The sequence below is a fragment of the Macrosteles quadrilineatus genome, unplaced genomic scaffold (assembly GCF_028750875.1).
Source record: "Macrosteles quadrilineatus isolate MER2022 unplaced genomic scaffold, UCM_ALF_1.0 Scaffold_4__1_contigs__length_99947679, whole genome shotgun sequence".
Classification (NCBI taxonomy): domain Eukaryota; kingdom Metazoa; phylum Arthropoda; class Insecta; order Hemiptera; family Cicadellidae; genus Macrosteles; species Macrosteles quadrilineatus.
The window spans coordinates 94,702,873-94,726,927 of record NW_026542597.1 but is presented as its reverse complement, the minus strand read 5'-3'; the positions used below and the strand labels follow the sequence as shown (position 1 = coordinate 94,726,927).

Below are 24,055 nucleotides of genomic sequence, written 5' to 3'. Positions count from 1 at the left end.
GTCGTCAATGAAAAGACTGTATGGATGCGAAACGATCGAACTCATATCCACTCTGCACACGGCTCTGTTTGCCAACTACGATGTCCTGGCCGAACTACGACCAGCAGCACAACCGAGACACACCGATCGTGTCGAGACGGCAGACGGTGTCGTTCGACAACAAACCGTCTTGTCGGACCGACCGTTTAAGAAGAGGAAAACCATAATTTCCAGCTTTTTCGGAACCACACCGGATGCAACAGCTTCTTCGTCCGACGGACAACACGGACAGTGCATCACTGACGGGAGTGCGTTCTGTAGCGATTCGCCCAACAAAGACACGACGAAGGCTCGCTATACCACTTCGCCACTCACCAACCCAACTTTGGTAGTTTTAAAACAACCGGATGTCAGAGGTGTGCGTCACCTAGTGTGTCCGATCTCCATCGAAATACACCTCTCCAGTCGTATTGTGTACAGCTGATTTTACAGTATTATGAAATAGATAGGGGTATGTTTTCCCCTTCAACCACTAGTACGGTACGGGTAACACTTTAGTTTGAGGTTTGTTTTTTATGATTATTTATTTTAACAGTAGGACCATAGACTGGTATATTTATTATGTGTGTGTGTGTGTTTTTCTTTTCTGTGTGTCATGTGTTTTAAAGTGAATTTGTCTGGTTGTCTCAAACATTCTCTCATTGACAGGTGTCTCAATTCACTGATACTATTATGCATGAATGTTTTATCGCCCATCACATTTCTGTATAAAAAAAAAAAAAACTACCGACTGAGCCATAATTTGGCAGAAATATAACCGATGTTACATCAAATGGACAAAGGCCTATTTTTATTATTTTTAAACCACCCCACAGATCTGCATTACTGGCTGCTGTAGTTCCAATTCAAAAGTTATTAATCTTTTTTCATAATTTTGTCTATTGATTTTGTTTGTTCCAAATTATAACATTTGAGAACACATGTTTACTTTAAAGACTCAAATATCTATGTTATTTCAAAACTGTATTAAGTTGGTTGGTTTCCTTTCGTCTACCGGTTTTAAATATGTGTTTGGGTTTATAAGTAGTGAGTTTACATTCAAACAATCGTGTGGTTTTAATTTTATAATATGATTAAAGTATTTTATTATCATTACATTTCAGTGCCACATTTACACATTACTCTAGAGAGTCTTGAACTTGCATAAGAAATCAATTCAATTTCTACAATAGAGCTTATTTGATACTAAAATCCATTTTAGTGTGTGTGTGTGTGTGTGTGTGTGTGTGTGTGTGTAAGTGTTTCACACAACAGATCTAAAGAACCGCATTAGTATTTTACACGTCCTCTTCTGTTCGCTAACTAAGTGTATATTAGATAGGCATCCACTCTTGTGGCATGTTGCCATTTTCCTCTGTAAAACTGATGGATATCGCACTTTTCTCCTATCTGTCTCTTGGGTAACAAATCAGAAATTAATGGTTTTGTATTAGTATTTTTGGAATATTGTTTGATGGGATAAAAGGCTATATAAAAGTCCGAAATACTGAATAAAAATATATTTATTGAACTATGATTTTGTTTATTCACCATAAACCCTCACCTGTCTGCCCTATGTATTTTTACTGTTGACTTCGTCGTCGTCGGCGGGTTCCAATTGTAACGCGTTTCGAGTGTACACGTCCATGGACACCTCGCCCGTTTGGTTTATCCTGAACCTGATGAAGGAGGACGTGAACAGAGCGTCGACCTCTTCTACTGGATCTCTGTTCGTCATGCTCTTCGAAGTTGAATTGTAACCGAAGTACTGCAGCCTAGAATTAGCATTGGCCTTACCGGTCGTGCCCGTGATCCTGATGTGACTCCGACGTGTGAGCCGGTCGAAACGTTGGACGAATTCCTCGATACCCGCCTGATCGTTACTGTCCGATGGCTGTTTTCCAGCGATTCTGTTCTTGTATTGAAGCATTTCCTTTTGGATGATCTCGAAACAGTATTCGTAGATATTCTCGAGACACTCGTAGAAATAACTGCCGAAGAAATTGCTCAACTCCACATTACTCACCGTGGAATTGGATTCGCTGTAGATTTTGTTCTTGACGTTGCCCAGAAATATTAGTTTTGCCCTAACAGCCATGTTACAATCGATGGAATCGTAGTCTCTCTGTTTACTGAAAGTGTTGAAGTAACAAATGCTACGTATCCTCTCTTTGGATAGACAACAGCTGAGAGGGTCCAAATGGTTGACGACATCATACCATTTTTTAGACGTGTCCAACTCGTAAACCAGTTTCTTGCTGGTGTCAATCAGTCTCCTGTAGAGTGTACCGGCGTCCTTCGTCGTATCTATGGCGACGATGACGTCTCGGTACAACGCCTCCATTTCGGTATTGCTCAGACCCTTGATGTTGGCCCTTTTCTCCTTGTAGCATAAGGTGAACAAGTGCAATGTGTTCATGATGCTGGAGAAAACACACCGGACCCTGTAATCCGTGCTCATACCGTCGTCCCCGTCGTTCAACGTTATCTCCTGTCCGTCACGAAAGAATGCCGTTTCCGTTGGCTTTTTCGACACCTCGGTCGTGTGTTGTTCTCGGTGTGTGAGTACATCATCTCGTGACCCATTCGATCCTCCATCGTATTTGTCTTCCTCCCCTTTTGTGTTTTTCACGCTCTCGTTCTCCGAAATGAAATGCGGTTCAAGTCCGGTGGGTGGAGAAAAACACTCTGGCTGCTGAGACAGATAGTCTTCCAAACGCTTCTTTTTCACCTCACTAATGTCTTCGTCCCCCGACAACGCGAGTGGCAAAAATTTAGGTCGCTGTCTCTTTTCCGATATGCCGGTGTAATCGTCGGACTCGTGCGGTTTCATGTGAACGTCAGACTTCCCGACGGTGTTGGCGTGGTTCACGTCGTGTTCGACTTCCGCTTCACAGTGGGAATGACGAGGAGACGACATGCTTTCAGTGCGCGATGAATTGAAACTCTGTCGGTCGCAAGTCGGTGTCAGCCCCTTAAAAGCGATAGCGCGTCCGACACTCACGAGTCGACTGTAGAATATTTCCTCGTAACCCCCCCTCTTACTCCACTGTCAACAACCAAATGCGTCATCTCGCTATCGTTATGAGCTTGTTTCTCTCGGTACCAAACGAACGAGGTGAACATAAATAGTCCTATTATAACCACCCATATTCCGAAACTTTTGACCACATTCCAAACACCACCTAGCACGCTCTCGGCTCCCCTCACTAGGTCGTCGGCGGCCTCGCTCAAAACGTGCGGTGCGTCCAAAACCACCTGTCCCAGTATTTCGCCCAGCGATGGTTCTGCGCGGCACACGTACACGTCGGCCGAATCGACGTAGTCGTCGGCTTCCAGTCTGTCCGTACCAAAACCGGCGGGATCGCAATGGACACACGGTGTTTTTCCGGACCATTCTTCCGCACAAGACGTATTTTTAACAATACCGGGATAGCGCTCACAGTATCTGTCGGACGGCATACCACCGTCACCGTCCACCTCGAGTGAACACGACGCGTAACGCACTCGGCATGACGTCAGATTGCCCGTCACTTTTTCGCGATACACTCGCCAGCATCCCGCAGATCTTTTCGCCGCCTCGGAGAGTGCCGCATATACCATCGCTGAGCCCCCGGTAGTGAGCGCGAAGCTGATAAAAAGGCCCTTGGTCACTATCGGGTGTCCTTTTTTCAGAGACCTTTCCATCGCTTCCACTAACCGCCTGGCATCGTCGTCGGCCGAAATCAATCGGCGCAAATCGTCCGCCGAACCGCGGACTCGCTTTTCGAACAGTCTTGTGGGGACTTCGCGGATTCCATGCAGTCGTTTCGATATGCGCTCCAGCACCGAGTCCGGGTACAATGCGCGAAGCGTTCTCGTCAGACGATCGACGAATCGTCTTTGGCGAAAAACACTTTCGGCGGGTACGTCGAAAGTGTCCAACAGGTCCGCGACCCTTCCCAGACGGATGTCGCGCATCACACGACCCACGTCCAAAGTGGTTTGTTCGTTCGCGCGCACAACTATCCGAAATTTGTCTCCCACATTACCACTCGCTTCGGTAACTGTTCGCTTCAACAGGGATTTTAACAAATTCCCGGTGATTTCACTGTGTTTGTCACCGTTTGCCAACAATTCCGATGATGATTTTAATGTTTTCAAAACTGCGTCAGAATCGGATTTGGTCTTGAACACCGTTTTACCGGCCCTCTCTAAGCGGCCAAACAGCGGCAACAACGAGTCGCCCAAAACGGCAACCGCCATGGTTTTGGTTCAAGACGGTCGACACTTCTTATACTAATAAGTATGACTATCCGTAGGTTCACCGAGAAAGGGTCCCCCGATCGGTGGAATCGGGACGCCGATTAAGTAGTCCGATCAATAGGGAGTACGATTGTTCGGAACCTAAATGGATAGTAATTCGGAAATTAAATTCAGAGATTAATGTGGATATTAGGCGATTCGGTTAATCTGAGTTCGGATAGTTGGAGTTCTACTGTAATCGGAACCCCGAATGATGTCATCCACAGTGCGATCAATCGGGAGTACGATAAGTGAGAATTCTACCACTCCACCTCCTCTTTCTCCCCCCACGCGTCAAAGAGGCCTTAAATACAGAGCGGTCGGGCAGGGGCGATCAGTCAACAGTCAGCTCGGTGTGTTCAGGGACTTGTGTAGTGGAAGTGTCATTCGTGTATTAGTGATTTTTCTATCGGTTTTTAAAGTTTCATTTACATTTTTAACCTACGTTTTATTTTCTAAGATTATAAAATGTATAACGTGGAAATGTTTAACTACAGACTCGAGTTTAATAGGCCGATCAGGAGTGAAAACATCGAAGTCGTCCCTGAAGAATGTTATATCATCGCGGGACAACACCGAGGAGGAAATAGGAGGGAATCAAGACGTGTCGTCCTCGATGTTTACGTCCAGAGGCCGATAGAGCTGGTTTTGAGGGACGGCGGGCCGAGTGTCATTGAGATTACACCATATAATGAGGAGCGGCTGAAGAAGGTCGTGACAACGCCCCATGTAATAATCTACGCGCACGTGGATACAATGGTCGCGTTGGAATGGCTCTTCCCGCAACACATCCACATCCACCCAGGGGTGACGCTAGTGGGGTTTGAAAACAGGAAACCACCGCAGGAGCAATTAGATGAGATTTGGACTCGAATGAAGCCGGGAAATCGGCGACGGTTGTTCGTCGTTTTTACGAAAAAAGTTTTCCACAACGACGACGAGGAAGGCGAAGTTCTTGCCGTGAACACACCGCCCAATAGGGCGAATAATATGGCAGAGCTCTGTGGCATCTGCGATGGTGAGTTCAACATCGGAACGGTTGTGGCGTGTGGGAACACATTCTGCTTTACATGCGTTGACAAATGGAGACTTAGGACCAAGACCTGCTGCCCCATCTGCTGGAGACCGGACGTGTTTTAATTGGTTATTAACTCTGGTGTTGTGCTCTCCTACCCCCCATGTTTTCCCCCCTATAACAGTCACATTTTATCGGAATGGTCGTGTGGTTAGACTCTACTACGCACGCAATCCTCCTCCACCCCCCCCCCCACCATCTGTCTTCGAGGGTTTAAATACGGGATGGTCCTGCAGGTGCGATCAATCGTCATTCAGAGGTCGGTGTAAACAGTTGTGTTCTCAAGTGTGATAAATTCCCTTCTGAGTTTTTAAAATTGGTTTTACCAGTTTTTATTTTCATTTTGTACAAAGTTATTGTTTCCCTGTCATTGGTAAGGGCGGTTAATTATGAGTCGTCCGTTATCCGGTATGGTGTACAAGAAATGTGACTCTTGCAAAAGGGTTTCAACATGTATCCAACCGATGAGGGATTGTTATCAAAACGGATTCTATGACATATGTTGTGGATGTGTATGTCTGAACAGCTTCTACTGGAAATTCAGTAACAACCAGAGTGGAGACTGCCCTCACGAAGCACGGGCAGAAGAAAAAGTGGACAAACAGATCCCGCACAACAACGAGGAAGACAGTGCGACGGATTTCGGCGTCACAACACCACCCAATACTTCCGCAACAGTGGGGGAGAACCTTTGTGGAATATGCCAGGGTGAGTTCAACATCAAAGCGGTCGTCACTTGTGGAAATGCATTTTGCTTAGGATGTTTGGACACATGGAGAAGACGCAACATGACCTGCTGCCCCGTCTGCCAGAGACCGGATGTTATCTAGTTACTGTATATTATCCTTGTATATATTGCAAGTTTTTTTTTATTCATATTGTTGTAAATATTTTGTATGTGTTAGTACCTGTTGATTTTAATTTTTGTATTGATTTAGAGTAGTGATGTTGATGTCAGTTGTGATAATTTTTATAATATCTTGAACAATGTGAAGAGTATATAAAAAATAGAACTAGGATAAAATATGCTATGCCTTAGATAAAATATATTATTATAACTCGTAACCAAGACCAACGATATATGTAACTGTTCATTTTGTTTGTACTCTATTACTAAAATGAATTGAATAAAAAATAAATATTAAAGAAAAACACGAGACCATCCAAGTGGGTGTGTAATCAACACTCACTCGGATAGTCTCGTGTTTTTTTAAAAAACATTTTATTTTGTATCGGGAAACCGATCGATCGCGGCTGGTATGATGGTTTTAACAAGAATATCCTATATTAGTGCTTAAAAGATTTGTTTCTTGTAGCACCTAAATTCCTTAAGTACAGTCAACGTGTGTTTTTATTTATGATGTCTATTTAAACCTCAGTTCGTAAAAATATTTTAAAACAGGCTGTGTTAAACAACTCAAAATTACTATTGATTAAAAACTCTCCAGGATGTTGGTTAGTCCATGATTGGATCTTTTTCCGGACCGATGGTGGGTTTCAACCGAGGAAAGTGGTCTGATAAAACTAATCGGGACCTCGATGAAATCGTCCACAGAACAATCAATCGGGCGTACGATTGGTGGGATGCTCCCACTCCACCTCCTCTTTCACCCCCACCCGTCTAAGAGGCCTTAAATACGGAGCGGTCGGGCCCGAGGCAATCAGTCGTCAGTGAGCGTGGTCAGTGCGAGTTGTGTATGTTGGACTTCCAAGTATTATAGTTTTTGTGCGTGTTTTCACTTTATGTTTTAAGATTTTTCTCTGATCTTATATTTTGTTGTTTAGTTATTTTAATTTAACTCAATATGCCCGGCTACCACTTGGAGTTTGGAACACCGTCGAGGTGCAGTTTTCAAAAACTAACTGTGGGTACCTGTTACATCATAGCGGGTCAAATAGACGGTAGTTTTCTATTTAGGAGGCCGTCGGTGTTGAACATGTTAGTGTCAAGACCGTTAGAAGTGGTGCTGCAGGACTGCGGTGGTCGGTTGGTGCAGATTGACCCTTACAGCATTCAGCGGTTATTGGAAATCGTGAACACGTCTCACAACATCCTGTACACCAATTCAGATACGATGGCTCTTTTAAAGGACTCTTTCCCCAACAACCGCCACATCAACATTGGAGCTTCGTGCGACGCTACCAGACCGCCCAAGGAGCAGATGGAAGCGATGGTCGCTGTCTTGACGGATGACAAACGTCCTGCGTACGTAGTTCCAGACGAAGACGTCCCGCACCAACCCGCCACATCTACATCTGTGTATAGTCCACTTACACAGTCCTCCCCCGTCGGACTCATGGGGTGTTTTGTGGAAAAGGTATTTGATGAGCTAACTATCTTTCGAAAAGATTTGAACATCATATCAACATCTTTGCAACAAGTATCCGAAAAACTACTCAACACGACTGAACATTTAACAAAAACCAGTAGAGAGACGACAGAAATTCAATCACTATCAAAAAGACTGAAGAAAGATTACACGGACTTAAAAAGCAGGACCGATATGCTTGAGGAGAGGATATGTGTCTTAGAACGGTCCAGCCGTTACAACAATATCATAATAACAGGAATTCCAAAGACTCCGAATGAAAATGTATACAAAATCGTAAAACAAGTGGCGGCTGCGCTTGGTATACGGTTTCAAACAAGCCGAATAATGAACGCACACAGGATCCCTACTTTTCGTAGACCGCATGCACCAAATATACTCGTCAGGTTTCTGAACAGTGAGACCAAAGAAAACTGGCTCGCACGATTCAAAATGATGGGAGAGTACCTTACTGCGGACCAAGTGAACGAGGACTTTGACTGCCAGCATCGTGTGCACATCGGAAGCCACAGAACACCAGAACATGAGCTGTTTCTAAAGTCGTTGAAGGAAAAATGCCTGGCCGCTGGCTTCGCCGATGTGTGGCAGTCGGCTGGCAAGGTTTTAGTGAGGAGAACCGTGTCCAGCCCTAGTGTAAGCATCAATGACCCCAGTGACATCGATAAGCTCAAGTCGAATTGGAAGTGAGTTTAAATTAAGTACATAGTATTTTTGTAAGTAAGCAGTAACTCTGATTTTATTTTAACAGAATGTGCATTCACATGTTATTTATTCTTAAGTTTCTTTATTTCCCATTTACTTTTGTAACTTTCCCACCCGAAACATAGGATTAAATGCTTCTAGATAAGATGACAATGACCTTTGTATGTCAGGGGTGGCAGTATGTTTTGTAAATAGGTCTGTTAACGTATTTTCCAATATTTTCAAGAATCTATAAGAGGTATAAATAAACTGTGTTAGTCGAATATTTTTCTTAAGTAAACAGTAATACTTTAACTGTGATTTTGTTTTAATAAAATGTGTAAGAATGTGTATTCACGTATTATTTATTCTATCAAATTGTAATTTCTCATTTACTTTTGTAACTTTCCCACAAAAAGCATAAGATTAAATGCCTCTCGATAGTATAACAACGGACTTTGTGTGTCAGATGGGGTTTGTATGTTTTGTAAATAGTTTTGTTAATGTATTTTCCAATGTCTTTAATGAATTTGTAAGAGTTGTGAATAGACTTAGTATAATAATAAATATTGTAATGAAAATATAAAAAATAGTATAGTAGTAAAATAATGTAATCAATATAATAAAGAATTAAAGAATTGTATTCTCAAATTGAGTGTTGATTTGTATTAACTGTGTTTTTCTGTCTATCTCTGTACTGAAATAAATAAATAAATAAATAAATAAAAGACACGAGGCTATCCGAATGGGTGTCAAATCGACACTCACTCGGATAGTCTCCTGTTTTTTAAAAAACATCTTATTTTACATCGGGAAACCGATCGATCACAATTGTGGTGTTTTTCTTTCACAAGTCAATGTAGCACAAGTAGCGTGTTAACAAAGAAATTAAATCCTACATATAGTATATATATATATATACACCTTTGCGTGTTTCAACCAAAGAGGGTTCTCCGATCAATCGGGACGCCGATGAAATCTTCCACAGAATAATCAGTCGGGGATACGATTAGTGGATCGCTTGAAATCCTCCCCTCCCCTCCCCCCTTATCCAAGAGGCTATAAATACGGAGCGGTCTGGCAGGTGACGTCAGTCGATACTTAGCAGTCAGTGTGGACACACAGCACAGTGTTTTTACATAATTAGAAGTTTTTCAAGTATTTTAAAGTTTTTTTTATTATTTAATTTAAGTTTTCATTTAGAATTTAAGTTTTTATTCTACAATGTCACGACTAGGTGAATATTATCGATTTGAGGTTGGGTCACCAACAAATGATGACCACCTTAAAGTAGAGGTGGACAGTTGTTATGCCATCATCGGACAGATGAGGGGCGGGAAGAGGCACTCCGGACGGATCAGACGGATCATCGTCAACATGCTGGTGGTGAGGCCGAAGGAGGTAGTGTCACAAGACGGTGGACCGTCAATCATAGAGATCACCCCCTACAGGGAAGAGCGACTACGTGAGGTGGTCACCACAAACCACCCCATCATCTACCACCGCCTGGACACCATGGTTGCCGTGGAGCGCCTCTTCCCCACCAACATCCACTTCCATCTAGGAATTACTTTAATTGGATTCCAAAATAACTGGCCACTCGAGGAACAGCTGGAGGACTTTTACATATGTGTTGCAAGAAAGCGCCGCCCGTGGTTTATAACATTTTTCAAGCTCGTCCCGTGCGATGACTAGGGATAACGCGCGCCCCCAACCCCCCCCCCCCCCCGTCGACTCCAATAGTACGGCCAGCTGCTTTATGTTTTTTGTTATTATCTTTAATGACAGTTCTCTTCTTATCAACTAAGTTTCGAATTTTAATGTCAATAATAATAGGTTTTGTATGATATTTATAAATTGTGTGCATATTTTTAATAGTTGTAGAAAATGTATATACACACCATGTTTTTACTTTAAATGTTGTATATAAAGAATAAAAATAAATAAAAGAAAACACGAGACTGTCTGAGTGTGTGTCAAATTGACACTCACTCAGATAGTCTCGTGTTTTTTAAAAAACATCTTATTTTGTATCGGGAAACCGATCGGTCACAGTTGTTGTGAATATTTTCACAAGTCAATATAGCACAAGTAGTGTGTTAACAAATATATTAAATCTAATAAATGGTATACACACATTTACGGGCTTCAACATCCAATCGATCGGGACACCGATGAAATCCTTCATGGAATAATGAGTCGGGAGTATGATTAGTAATTAATTAACATGTTAACAAATAAATTATATCAAATAAATATTTAATAAGCTACCTGTGTTGATTCATTCAATTGAACTTCTTGCCATACCTCGCGACAGGTTTCAACCGAAGAGGGTTATCCGATCAATTGAATAGGATTGCCGATGAAGTTCCTAAAAGAACGATCGGTCAGGATTACCATTAGTGGAAGTGTTTTGTCAAAGTGGATCAGGGTGTCCAAAGTTTGATGTTGTCGTACCTAGAACGTTTCCACCAAGGTACACCGGCTGGAGGGGGGCCGTCCCCATTTAATCTCAGCTCGGCTGACGGACAACTTTGCCCTTCAGAAATTTCATGTTCGGGCCAATAGGAGAGCTCAACATAGGCACAGCACACACGACAGAACCTACTCTGTGGAGCGGGATCCATCCCCAGTTTAGCGAGTCGCTCCTCTAGTGCCATCAAAGGTGTTGTATTCATATCTAATGTCTGTGACTTATCAAACCCAGCGAGTTCGTCACGACAGACACGATATATTAAAGTAAACATACAAATGAATAAAAGAGTTTACGATTTGTCACTTTGTTACAATGTGGACATATTGGTAAGTCATCCGCATAGGTAATGGATGGCGGACGCGACGCAACGAGAGTCGTCTTGGTATGGCGAGAAAGGGTTGCTGTCGTGGTTCGCGAAATGGTTGCGAACATACAGCGAAAAAATCCTAGAAGCGTACAATTTGATCAACGGAGAACTGATACCCACTCGTCAGTACGAAAGGGCCCTGGTGTGGTGTATGTATGTGTTTGACGTGACGGTGCTGACCCACCAGATGGTGAGCATGGTACGACAGACGGATGATAGCGACATATACAGTGCATTTTTTATCGAAACCACCACATTGATCGATATTCTAAAGAGGTTAGAGTATCGTATGGACCAGTGTCGTGTCACTTTCGACGAACTTTTGACTGTAGACGCAATACACAGATCGTACGTGGCATTGTCTGACACAGACGATGGTGTGCCAAGGGAAGAGAAAGCGATCGAACTTTACGAGTCGGAATTCGACTCATTAGCAGGGCGTAGTGGTTCAGACACCACCCCGGATTCGGGTGCATTGCCAAAAGGGGTGTTGGCATACGCGACCGACGCAGATCAAGCGGACCTGATTACAGATGTACTGAACACAGAAAAAAATGTGGACGAGAGGATTGTGGAACTCGCACAGTCTCTCGAAATATTACGTGCCAGCTGCAACAAGGACGCCGTTCGCGCAAACAACCTTGAAAATCGTCTTTCGCCCAACAATGTGCGCGACATCAAGCTCATTTCGGTACCGGGTGACGCCGCCTTGGCACGACAGGTGACTCAGTCTTATTTGGCCTCGTTGTACGAAGCGGTGGACGGCGTTCGTGTGTATCGCGTCGATTACAGCGGACTACTCAGCAGGTGGAGAGGTGAGACCGAAAACAACTTCGAACGGATTATGTCTTGGATGGTGGACCGGGCGCGCGACAACGCTTCCGACGGTCGGTTCTTCCATGTGCTCTGGATGGATGACATAGAAATACTCATGAGTCAACGGAGCGATTCGGGTGGCGAAGACTATTTGAACGTGATCAAAACCACGATGCTGCAGATAATGGACGTTTTCAACAAAGACAGACGGCTGAGTCGTTTCGCGTTGATATTCAGCACGGGCGCCGAGCAGAAGGACATCGACGCCGCGTTCAGACGACGTATCGACAACGTGTACGTGTTGAAGCGGTTAGACGAGTCGCTGCCGTTTCGTGAACTTTTGATCAAACACATGCTGCGCGTGGTGAAAATAAATGTCGAGGGTGAAGCTTTTGAGAGTCTAAGACGCGCGGTGAATATGAGCATGTTGACGCGTCTCGTGTACGCGTTCTACGTGCACATGCGGTTTGTCGTCGGAACTGAATTCTATATGACCTCGCACGGCTCCAGTCACTATTCGCTGATCCAATTAAAACCGTATTTCAATTTGAACGGTGACGTCGTGCGTGTCGGAGATACAAATGACCAAACCGTGCAGGCGGTGGAAAAAGGTGAGGGGCCCAGATTCTTTTACAAACCCGGCGAAACGGACGGCCGCAACTTGCCGAAAGAGGTCGCTGACCGCACGGTTTACGTCCTACGCTCGTACCCATCTCACGTCGAGACGTGACCTCAAACGATGTATGCAAGCGTCCTCCAAAACGTTTTTGGAATCATGGGATGGAATGAAAACAGATAGATATTGAAATCACAGGTCTTTATTAGACGCGCATTATGGAATACATGGAAAAAGGGTAAACCAAAAATTAGAAGCAAAGAAAACGGCGTTTCTTTTTGGAACAGCCTCGCTTCACCACGTCAACTCGATGAGATGTTTCGCCAAAAGAGACTCGTCTGTCGTTCTTGTTTGACGAGGCGTCTGCTTTACCGCCATCGTTGACCGTGTAACACAATGAAGAACAAGACGGAAACACGCACCTGCCGTAGCAATGACTCAACAACGGTTTGGATTTGGATGACGGTGGCGTCAGAGACAGAGGACGAGACCTTGACGCGGCAAACTCACCGGCACTCTCCGCCGACCTCCAAATCTCCTCGATCTTCTTTCTCTGCGATTGCACGTCGATGACTAGCATGTTCAACGTTCTTTTCATCTCGTCCAGGGTTTTTTCGACGATCGGGTTCGTGTTCACCACTCTTTCGGCGTACCGCAGGTCTTGGTACGGATTGAACTGTCCCGGTGTGGATCTGCACGTGCCGAAGAAGGTGGTAGGTGTAGAAGTTACCAACGTCGCAGCCACCCCCGAAGTGACCGGTGATCGGTTCCCAAGGTGGACTCCGTGAAATGCTGAGGCGTTGGTGGTGGTGAAAACAGGTGGACAAGTCACCATGTTATGTCGTGTGTTGTTCTCATTCGACGTGTATCTGATGAGACTTTCTTCACTGGGCCGTGTGTGCTTTTTGAAAACCGCACTCGTTGGCCGTTCTCCTGTGGAAAACATGCTTTTCAGTTCATCCAAAACGTTGCTCGGCGTGGCATTTCTCTGAGGAGGCCTCTGACCGCCCACCAAAGGCGATTGTGGAGGTCGATTCACCGGCAACGCCGGTGGTGGTACACTGTAGTCTCCATACTCGAACGCGGTGTGGTCTTCTTTGAAGGTGCTCAATTTGGGTTTCGGTTTAAAACTCATAGCGATATAATCGCCATGGTCGTTTGTGGTGACGTCAGTAGTGGATTCAGCCGAGTTAGCAGATGTGATTGCAAGATCCATTAGTCCCGAGTTGTGTCGAAGCGTTAGAATCTTGACGTGTTATTTGGAAAACTGAATTGACATAGTCTGTAAGTGGTGGATATCGGAAGGGGGAGGGGGGTTGTGAGTGATGTTGTTTCAACCAATTCACCTCGACGAATGATCCCGATTGGGGGACTAGTGGATATAGATGGAGGGGGGTGGTCGAGTCGACACTTATCACAACTCGACCACGTGTATCACTCGCAACCGAGATGGAATCACCTATGCAGCATCAGAGAGACAGAGGGGAAAAGATTCCGTTTTACTTTCTCAAATGCGAAATAGACGATGACTTCGGTGGGCGGAGTGGTACGCAGAAACGCGACCCGTCGAAAGCCACTTGCACTGTTCGCGTGTTTGGCAAAAACGAAGCCGGCGAGACGGTCGTTGTGGAATTGTTTAACTACCAGCCGGATTTTTTCATCTCGTTCTTAAATCGTGACATCTGCAGGCGAAACCTCAAACTCATTCAAGAACGCCTACGACAGTACGCCGAGCACCTGTCGAACACCGATGGGGACACTAGTGAAAAATCTTTAGACGCGAAACCTCAAACTCAGTTCTCACACATCAAGGGTATAGAGGTGGCCGAGGACTACGATTCTCTCATCATGTCCGATGACCATCATACAACACAACGTGTGGGCGATACATCGTTGAGATTCACTTACCGCGTCTGCGTGAGGTCTTTTGGTCACATCCGCCCGGCGATCGGTGAAATCCTGCGTATCGCGCGCGAGACTGCTGCAAAAGAGGGGGAGTACACCGGCCCGGCGTGCCTAAAGAGACACGTGCACTTTTACGAAAGCTCCTTGGACGCGAACGTGAGAACGGCAGAGAGACTGAAGCTCAGGCCCTGCCGATGGGGTTGGTTGGACACTTCGGGGTGCAAAACAACGGTGGCGATGTCATCATCACGAAAAGCGATTCACCGTTTCACTTACGACTTTTTGGAGCACATCGATGACAGATTCTTGAAGACAGAAGGACGGATCGAATACAACAAACTGCCGTTTGCGGAGGCGACGGATGATCTGTCGGACAAACTGCCGCCAACCGTGTCCGTGATGTCTTTTGACATAGAGTGTCTGGCTAACGACGTGAACGTGTTCCCCACACCCGATGTCTGCAGCGTCATTCAGATAGCCACGGTGACCGTGTCGGACGCCTTGAACCGTCCGCAACACAACACGAGAACAGAGAGGCGCCTTTACACAGTGGACCGGTGTGAAGAGCTGGATGAAACGACGACGCTAAAGTGTTTTGACAGCGAACGAGAAATGTTGGAGGCGTTTTGTTCTGACTTTGTGGACCAAGATCCGGACATCGTGACCGGATACTATATAGAGAACTTCGACTTGCCTTTTATCTTCGCCCGCCTGTCACATCACCAGATTCCACCCGTGCTCGGGCGGTTGGGACTGAGGTCGTCTTGTGTCGCCAACACGGAAAAAGGAGGCGGCGGTAGGAAGTACGCTTCTTACACGCCCAAATCCAACTTCACGAAAATACACGGGCGTACGGTGTTCGACACCTGCGTTTTCGTGCGCAAAGAGTTCTCGTTGCGCTCCTACACGCTGAACGCGGTGTCCGAACACTTTTTGAAATCGAGAAAAGAAGACGTCCACTACACTCAGATTCCTTCTCTGTTCGCAGCCGGTCCGCGGAGTCGCGCGATTCTGGGACGTTATTGTGTGAAAGACGCACAACTCGTGATGGACATCGTGTTCCACATACAAGCGTTCGTCACCACGTTCGAACGCTGTAAGGTGTTCAACACGACACTGGAGTACCTACTGGACCGCGGACAACAAGTGCGCATAACGTCCATGTTGTTGAAATGGTGTTCGCAACGCAGGACGTTGATCGACGACTGTACAACACCAAACGAAGTGTTCTACAACAACGTGAAATCGGACATGAAGGAACTTTTGTACGAGTGCGACGCACTGCATGTTTCGAACGCGAAACGGTGCGTGAAAAGACGCGGAGGAGAGATACCGGCAGAACCGGACTGCACTGACGAAAACGAAGACGACGAAGAAGACGGCGCTTCTTCCGAGAAGGAAGAGGGCGAGGACCGTGGTGGAAAGACGAAAAACACCAAGTACGACGGGGCGGTCGTCATAGAACCCAAACGTGGACTCTACCACGATCCCATCGTCTGTTTGGACTACGCCTCCCTGTATCCCTCGATAATGATAGCGTACAACCTCTGTTACAGCACCATGGTGTTGAATAGAAAAAAGGGAGAGATTCTGTTCAACAGGGGCGCGGCGTTCCGTTCACCCGTCGGCCACTACTTTTTGACCCACAAACAAAAGAGGGGCGTGCTACCCGACATCCTGGAAACACTACTGCGGACCAGAGCCGAAGTGCGCAAACGCATGGTCGGATTGAGTCACGATTCCATCGAATACATGCTGCTGAACGGACAGCAGGGAGCACTGAAAGTGGCGGCCAACTCGATTTACGGTGCGACCGGGTGTCAAAAGGGCAAGCTGTACTTTCTGCAAATCCCTTCTAGCGTCACGGCGTACGGCAGAGCGATGATCGTTGCTACGAAAGAGTTCATCGAAAAGGAGTATCCCGACAGACAAGTGGTGTACGGGGACACGGACTCGGTGATGGTACACCTGGTTGGTTGGACCGCCGAGCATAAGAAACAACTGTGGGACTGCACGGACGCCGGCAACCAGATGGCCCACGCCGTGACACGCCTGATCGACCGGCCACCGATCAGGTTGCAGTTTGAAACCGTATACCTGCCGTTTCTTTTGGCCAACAAGAAACGCTATGCGGCGGGTGTGTACAAGTCCTTGGAGAGTGTGCAAACCGTGGCCGCCGAACGAGGTGTGGAGGCGGCACAGAAGGCGTTGGAAACAGCCGAAAAACATATTACTTGCAAAGGGCTCGAAGTGGTCAGACGCGACAACTGTCTTTTTGCAAAAAACACACTGCAGAAAACAATCGATATGATAATGGCCATGGTACCACCGGACAGAGTGTTGGACGAGTTGAGGCAAGAAATCGTCCGCCTGCTAAACGGTGACATGAGCTTTCGAGATTTGATCATCTCCAAGGAGTGGAGCAAGAGAACGAAAAATCCCACGCCGCACGACCGTTTGGCACAGAAGTTGGCGGAAAGGAATCCGGGCAAGGCACCTCGTCTGGGCGACCGTATACAGTATATAGTGATCGAATCACCGGACGGCGAGTCTAGGAAAATGTTTGACAGGGCCGAGGACCCACTGTACGTGCTCGAGAACGGGCTCGCCATAGATTACGTGTACTACGCAGACAACCAACTCCTGAACCCCCTGGTCAACGTGCTCTCGATAGTGATGCCGGATTCGACGAAGGAGGAGATAAAAGACACGCTTTGGCCCTCCGCGAACGACTCTCGTTTTCCAGTAAGACCGAGTAAGAAGCTAACACACAAAGGACAGACCAAAAGACCGCGCAAGAATACCAAACACGATGTGGCTCCGCCGAACAACAGACGCATCACCTCGTTCTTCGGACGTTCGACCGAAACACAACTGGCCAACGCGAATGAGATTGAAAAAGACATTAGGGATATAGAAGACATTTGCACACGTCTGGCAAAAGGGTGTTTGGAGTGCAAGAAGAGAGACGCGGTGGCGACCGCCTCGTGTAGAGATCTAGATTGTCCCTCGCTGTTCGAACGCTACAAACAGAAGCGCCGCGTCAAGACCGTCGGCTGTGATGTCAGAGGAAAGGTGTACGCCGAAGTATTGGGGTTTGAATGGTGACGGCTAGGAGAGTGGACGATTGTTCGATCAGACTCTCGGAGGAATAAAAATAAAATGTCTAGGTAAAATGTCGTTTTTGGTCTTTTGCCTTGGTAACCCTAAAATATTCCACATGGGTTTTAACAAACCCTTGTTGTATGTATCATCGGCTTTGACCCGAAACGCCGCTACAACAAGATATTGTGTTGTTTTTCTTTTACTTAGTGGTTTGGAATAGCCACACAGAATCTATGTACACGCGTTCGGTGCATTAGGTAGCCCGATTCGACGGAAGGTTGGTCGACCGTCACGAGTTGCTCCCGGGGCCGAGTTGCCGATTTTCCTGCACGTCGAGAGTAATGAGTCGAATCGTTCAACACCCGTGTCTACATATAAGTCTGTTCGTCGTCGGCCTACTGTTAATTGCCCACCAGCAGTCACAGAACCACAGACATGGCAGACCAGAAGCCGCGCAAGAAGAGCGATATCGACACAGCACAGCGGCCAGACGATACGTGCATCACGAAACCGTTGTCCTCGCACAAAAGGAAGAACGACGAGGGCGTGGAAGAAAACGGATCCACCAGAAAACGAAATAGGACAATTCAAGAGACTGCAGCCGACAACAAGACGTACACCCGCCAAAAAGCTGTGGCACAAGACGCGGACCACGACAGCGAGGACGATTCCAACGACGACGTCGGGAGTGATGTCAGCAACACTTCCACCACTACAAAGAAAAAGAAGTCCCTAGCGACACCTCAATTCGCTAAACTGTTGGAGATCGAAGACAAATCTCAGCTCTGCGTCATCGGAGACACCGAAGCGAATATATTCCCGAAGAAAATGAATTTCATGAACCACAAGATTGACGTCGTGTACGATTCCAGAGTGCACGTGTGGCTCAAGGCCGATGAATTCGCAAAAGCACTCGGATACAAGAACTACAAGTCAGCGATCGAACGTTTCGTTCACCCGTCGTTCGTGCGAACGTTCCCAGAGGTGTTGGACATGTCGCGGACCAGATACGGAGACGCCTACCGTCTGTACCCAGTCAATTCAAGAGCGCTGTTCATCAACGAGGCTGGAATGATGCAATTGTTGCTGCGCAGCATGCTCACTAATAGCGATACCGTGACGAAAGACGAAACTATCAAGTCCGAAATATCAAACGCCACCGACCGAGCTCAACAGGAAGTCGCTGTCGGTGCGTGCCGCACAGCCAGACCTCAACCGAAACCTAAACTTAGCGCCGACTGGATCAACTACCAGATTCTACCGTCTCTGATCGCCTTTTCAGAAGCGGCGAAAAACGGTATCACGGCACAGGAAGAACGTCGTTTACAATCGATGAACCAATTGTATAACCAATGTACCATGTAAATTGAATAATGAAATAAAACTCAAATACTCTGATCCGTTGAACTTTTCATTACATACTCATCCATCCTTTAGGTGTGTTTTCATATCATTGTTGGTGGTAATATTCCGAAAAAGAACAAAGGAAGTAAAAACTTATTTTGGAACGTTCTATTTAATTAAACTAAAAGACGCACATTGTATGTGTGGGTGTGTGTGTGTGTGTGTGTGTGTGTGTGCGTGTGTGTGTGTGTGTCGGGTTTTTTTCCGAGTCCACACGATGAGTCAAAAACGGAGAGTGTCATTGTATTGGGAAATCGATGGTCGGATAGACCACATGTGAGACGGAAAAAATATCGGAGATCCCAAACACCTATCAATCGCAAACTGAGACAACCGGAGTGTCAGAGTGTGTGCACCCGAGTCGATCACTGCAAAACAATGTAGTGCAGTCTGCCTCTCAGTTATGCTATATTGAATATGGAAGAACAAAAGATTGTCACAACTGTTGTAAATCTGACTTTGTATTGCTGAATTCTGTGATAATAATATGTTTCGTTGTTACAGGTAAGTTGCTGGCCTGAGTTCTTGGTATTAGAGTGAGTAGTAATGTTTTATAGCGATATAGTTATAGAATCCTCTGAATAGATTTTCTGATAGATCAATAATTCAGAATACTATTCAAAACTATAAAATTTAAGCCATTTCTTGTTATTTTTAAGTTCATAACAGCTTTTAATTACGATAAAATTATGTAAAAGAGTTGTTTTACCCACTAAATGTGTGATTTTATTCAAATACTATCATGAGGATTATAGATCAATTAGTGCACATTTACTACTAGACACCGGCCAAGGAATACACAATAATAAGTTTCAAAATATTTTAATAACTGTAAACGTTTATTTGCAAATGTATTTTAGTCCTACACATACACTCAAACACAGGTACAGACTGTAAACAACTATTGTACAACTGACTTCGAGGACAATTTGAAATATACACAATGTAGGTTTTCAACAAATATTCTACAAATGACTATTACTAAATTATAATTTGTCAAAGTTACAGGTTGAAAACAGATTTGTACAACTTAAATATAAAATAGTTCACAAATATATATGATACAATATCATTTACAATAAAAATGTTATTTACAAAAAACCAATATAAGATATTTTTCCTAAACACACATCAACGTTCATTATAAAACAAAAAAAATTTATGACATTCTATCAATGGTGATATCAGTTTGCAGCCAAAATAATGATATCAATAATTAACTATCACATAATATACAAAGACGGAAGATGAAAAAAAACATCAGCGACAACAGTAAAATAAGGATGGAAAAATATATCACTTTTTGCTAGACTACTAAGTCTGATAACAATTATAAAAGATTTAAACAGACATTGGAATATCTATAACATTTAGGAACAATTCAAAATTAATAACATTTTTAGGTTTAATCTTCTTAGGGTCCAAACTTTTATTGATTGTACTTAGTTATGGTTGTTTCAAATTAAAACACTATACGAGACTATTAAAATGTTTACTTGTGACGGAATAATAAGCAGATATTAAGAATAATTGTGGACGAGAAACGTTATTTTTGCACAGTAAACAATATAATGATGAATTTTCGAAGGTGAAAAATGCATAAAATATAAATACTTTAGTGAAAACATATTATTTATTTAATGGGAAAAATATAAATACACATATTTAAGAATAAAGTTATAGATAAAACTACATTGACTCGCTTCAAATATAGTCGTTTGTACTAACAAGTTTTTTCTTCAAGAAGTTGTTGTAAACAAAATTCACATTTTAAGAGCTGTATACTCAAACTAATTGGACGAGAAGGAAATTGAAGAAAAAGGAGTGACTTCCCTGTCCAAGAACAAGATGATATGGATGTACATCTTCTATTCCATCCGGTTCGGATTTTCCTGAAGTGGACGGGAGTGAACTTTCCCATCGAGTACAAGAAAAATGAAGTTATTATTTATTCGAACTGATTCAGGTGTTTTTTTTTTTTGGTGTTGACAAGTTAAAAAGGCTCGCTTCAAATGTATTGTGGATTGACGATGAAGTTTGGTGGTGATGGAAATCTCCGAACACATCGCAGGTGGTAATGAAGTCGGCGACCTTCTCCGAACCTGGCAAACATAAAAAAAATGTATTACCAAATGAAATAAGTATCAAAGAAGAAAACAAAGAGAAAAAACATCCACAATAGAATTTTAGAATTTCATCCACAATTTAAAAGATTTCAACCAAATATATTGACACCAAAGACAAATATTGTAAGTTACAACGTCACGGAAGTTACAACTAGTTGAGCTGTAGACAAAACGTAAATACAATTTTTAGCTACACTAAGACTAATGTGGTAATCTCTTAGGGAATATTCGAAAAATCTCAAAGTTTATAGTCTAAAAGTAAATAAGTTTAGTGCATAACAAAATTTTCTGTTTTAAGTTTACAATCTCTATAGGCCCTTTAAATTACAAGGTAGTTTAAGTTGACAGACCACGACTTAATTATGTACACATTGTCTGACAAAGGAATTAATTTAAAATTATTTCTACAAATCTTTGGTTTGGAAATATCCGAATAAAGAAAATACACAACTATGAGTATTTAATTTTCCCAAATATTTAATTATCTATCAATTCTATTAATTTTATTACTCTCCTTATGTAGTGAATTAATTTTAGGATGGTCCAACCATATGTAATGTCTATGTGGTAGCATACCGATAAGCCAGGGCATAGCATAGCATTGTTTTGGCAATGTATTTTATATTTTTATGAGTTTTTCTCTTTACATACGATAATTCACAAGAAATAAAATAAACACCTTATTAAAATCAAGAAATCGTCCTATTTTAATATATACAAAAAATTAATCCTACTAACGATATAAATGTTCTATTTGATTTTCCAATGCTATCAAAACAGTTGTCGGAAAATTAGAATTATTTGATGAAAAACGTCACACACAAAAGATTTAGTACCGTGCCTCCAATTTTATTTCAAAGGGAAATATTTAAAATAGTTTGGTTTCCATCCAAGCGGATGTATGTATATAAAAATACTATTGAAAAATATTTACCATAAACAGTCCAGTGCTACATTAACTGAATAAAAGCTTTACTTACTGTAATCAGCAAATGGCAGACTCATTTCCACCCGACCGTCCGACTCTGGGGGGATGGGGCTGACACTCACTGGCTGTACGAGGCGTCCAATTCAATGGCATCCCTGAGGAAGTCATCCATCGTGCAGTGTGATTCTGGTTCGGTTTCTTCTAGAACTGGCCGTCCAAATCCCTGCAGATGGGTAATATACGCGAATGGCAGGGACCAGTATACATTTCTTATCTGGTCATTTTCTGCAACCGTTGGAAACTGCCCCTTCATCTTCCACGTTAAGATTATGGTTTTAACCATAAGGTCCGCAGTGGCTGAAAATGTTGGGTCCATGTTCATCCCAAACAGGACGAAGGTCGCGTAGTCGTTAATCTTGGCCAACTTGCCCAACGTCTGCAGGAAGCGTCCGTGTGTTTGCTGCAATTTCTCTTCTAGTCGCTTTCTCAGATCTTCATATTCACTCTTATTCCCCTGTATTTGGTGTCCCATTCGACTCAATCTCGCGACTTCGTCGGAAATGACCTTGTTCATTTCCCTAGCCCACCATTTACAGGTTTCCCACTTAACGGTGACTAGGGTGTCATCAAGCTGCATTGTGCTGTACAGTGAAATGCAGAAGGATATCGCTTCCCTTATTTTTTGATCCGTAGATGATTTTAAAACACCGAGGAGTTCTTGAAACTCATGAACAGGTATACGAATAGCTGATATTGTTACATATTTTACAGTATCCTTTATAATCATACTGTAATTTACGCTAAAATTTCTGTTCATAGACTTGTCTATTAGTGTCTCCACCAATCTTTTGGTCGCTTCAACGATGTATCTATTTGGCCGTACAGAATACATCTTGGACTGCTCTTGAATAACACGGTTATATTTACACAGTTCACTTATCTTTATACCCGATGTGCTCCAATCTTCTTCCATGGGTGTCGTCATAAGTGGGCTCATCGGTGGTGTCGGCTGGAATGAAACACGTCTGTTTTCTGACCGGGCCCGCCGTTGTTGTTCCTCCTCTGCGAGGATCATTGCAGCCATCTCGTCCAGTCGTCCGGATTTTCTCCGCCTACCGTTGCCACTAGAATATGAGGGCGCGTCCGACCCACCGTCCGATGTTTCCGATGTGTCCGATGCGCACCTTACTGCACTCCTTTTTGTCGCCCTTTTGCTCCTCCGCAGGGGTGGACGGTTGGAAGATGGTGGTTGCATCTGGTTCAAATGAACAGAGTCGTCTCCCCTAGACATGGGAATTTCCCGTTCTCCTCCGGATGCCGGTGACTGCGAGGATTGTGGTCTTGTCGGTGGTACTGATAAAGCTCTCGGCGGTGTTTGGCTCGATGGGTAGTTTGAATGGTTTTGGGCAGGGCTGTCTCGTACGGACGAGGACATTCGCCGTTCTCTTCCGGACGCCGGTGATTGTGAGGGCTGTGATCTCACCGATGGTATTGACGACGGTCTCGTAGGAGGTAGTATCGGTGGGGTGTAGGAAGGGCTTGAGTGTCCGGTCGTGTTTTGCACAGGGTCTTCTCGCCTGGGGCTGGCTCTCGCTGGTGATTGCGAAGAACTTCTCACAAATTGTGCTGATGACACTCTCGGTTGTAGGTTCCTCGGGCTCTGGGCAGTGGTCATCGGGTTGTCCGCAGGATTCCCTGGACTTTGAATCGAATCGCCCACGTGACTTGGTCTTATTTTGGTAACGGTTCTTATCACTTTCTTGAATAGATCGAAAATATTATTAAAACCCTCCCTCTCGGATCCAAGAATTTTTTTACACAGTTTGGTTATTTCTTTAGTCATCGTCTCCTTCAGAGGAACGCTTACATTCAAACATAACGCCAACCACGTCACGATCCAAATCCAGCCATGAGGCAGAGTTTT

General features: G+C 44.3%; 1 protein-coding gene across 1 annotated transcript; it reads left to right on the top strand.

Moving 5' to 3' along the window:
- Window positions 1-14,112: 14,112 nt before the first annotated feature.
- LOC128993166 (DNA polymerase delta catalytic subunit-like) lies at window positions 14,113-17,676 on the top strand. The gene has a single exon (XM_054416928.1). The coding sequence runs from the start codon at window positions 14,113-14,115 to the stop codon at window positions 17,674-17,676; it is 3,564 nt and encodes a 1,187-aa protein (XP_054272903.1).
- The last annotated feature ends 6,379 nt before the right edge of the window (window positions 17,677-24,055 follow it).

Excerpts from the sequence above, each read along its gene's own strand:
- LOC128993166 (XM_054416928.1), top strand. The coding sequence starts at position 14,113 with ATGGAATCACCTATGCAGCATCAGAGAGACAGAGGGGAAAAGATTCCG.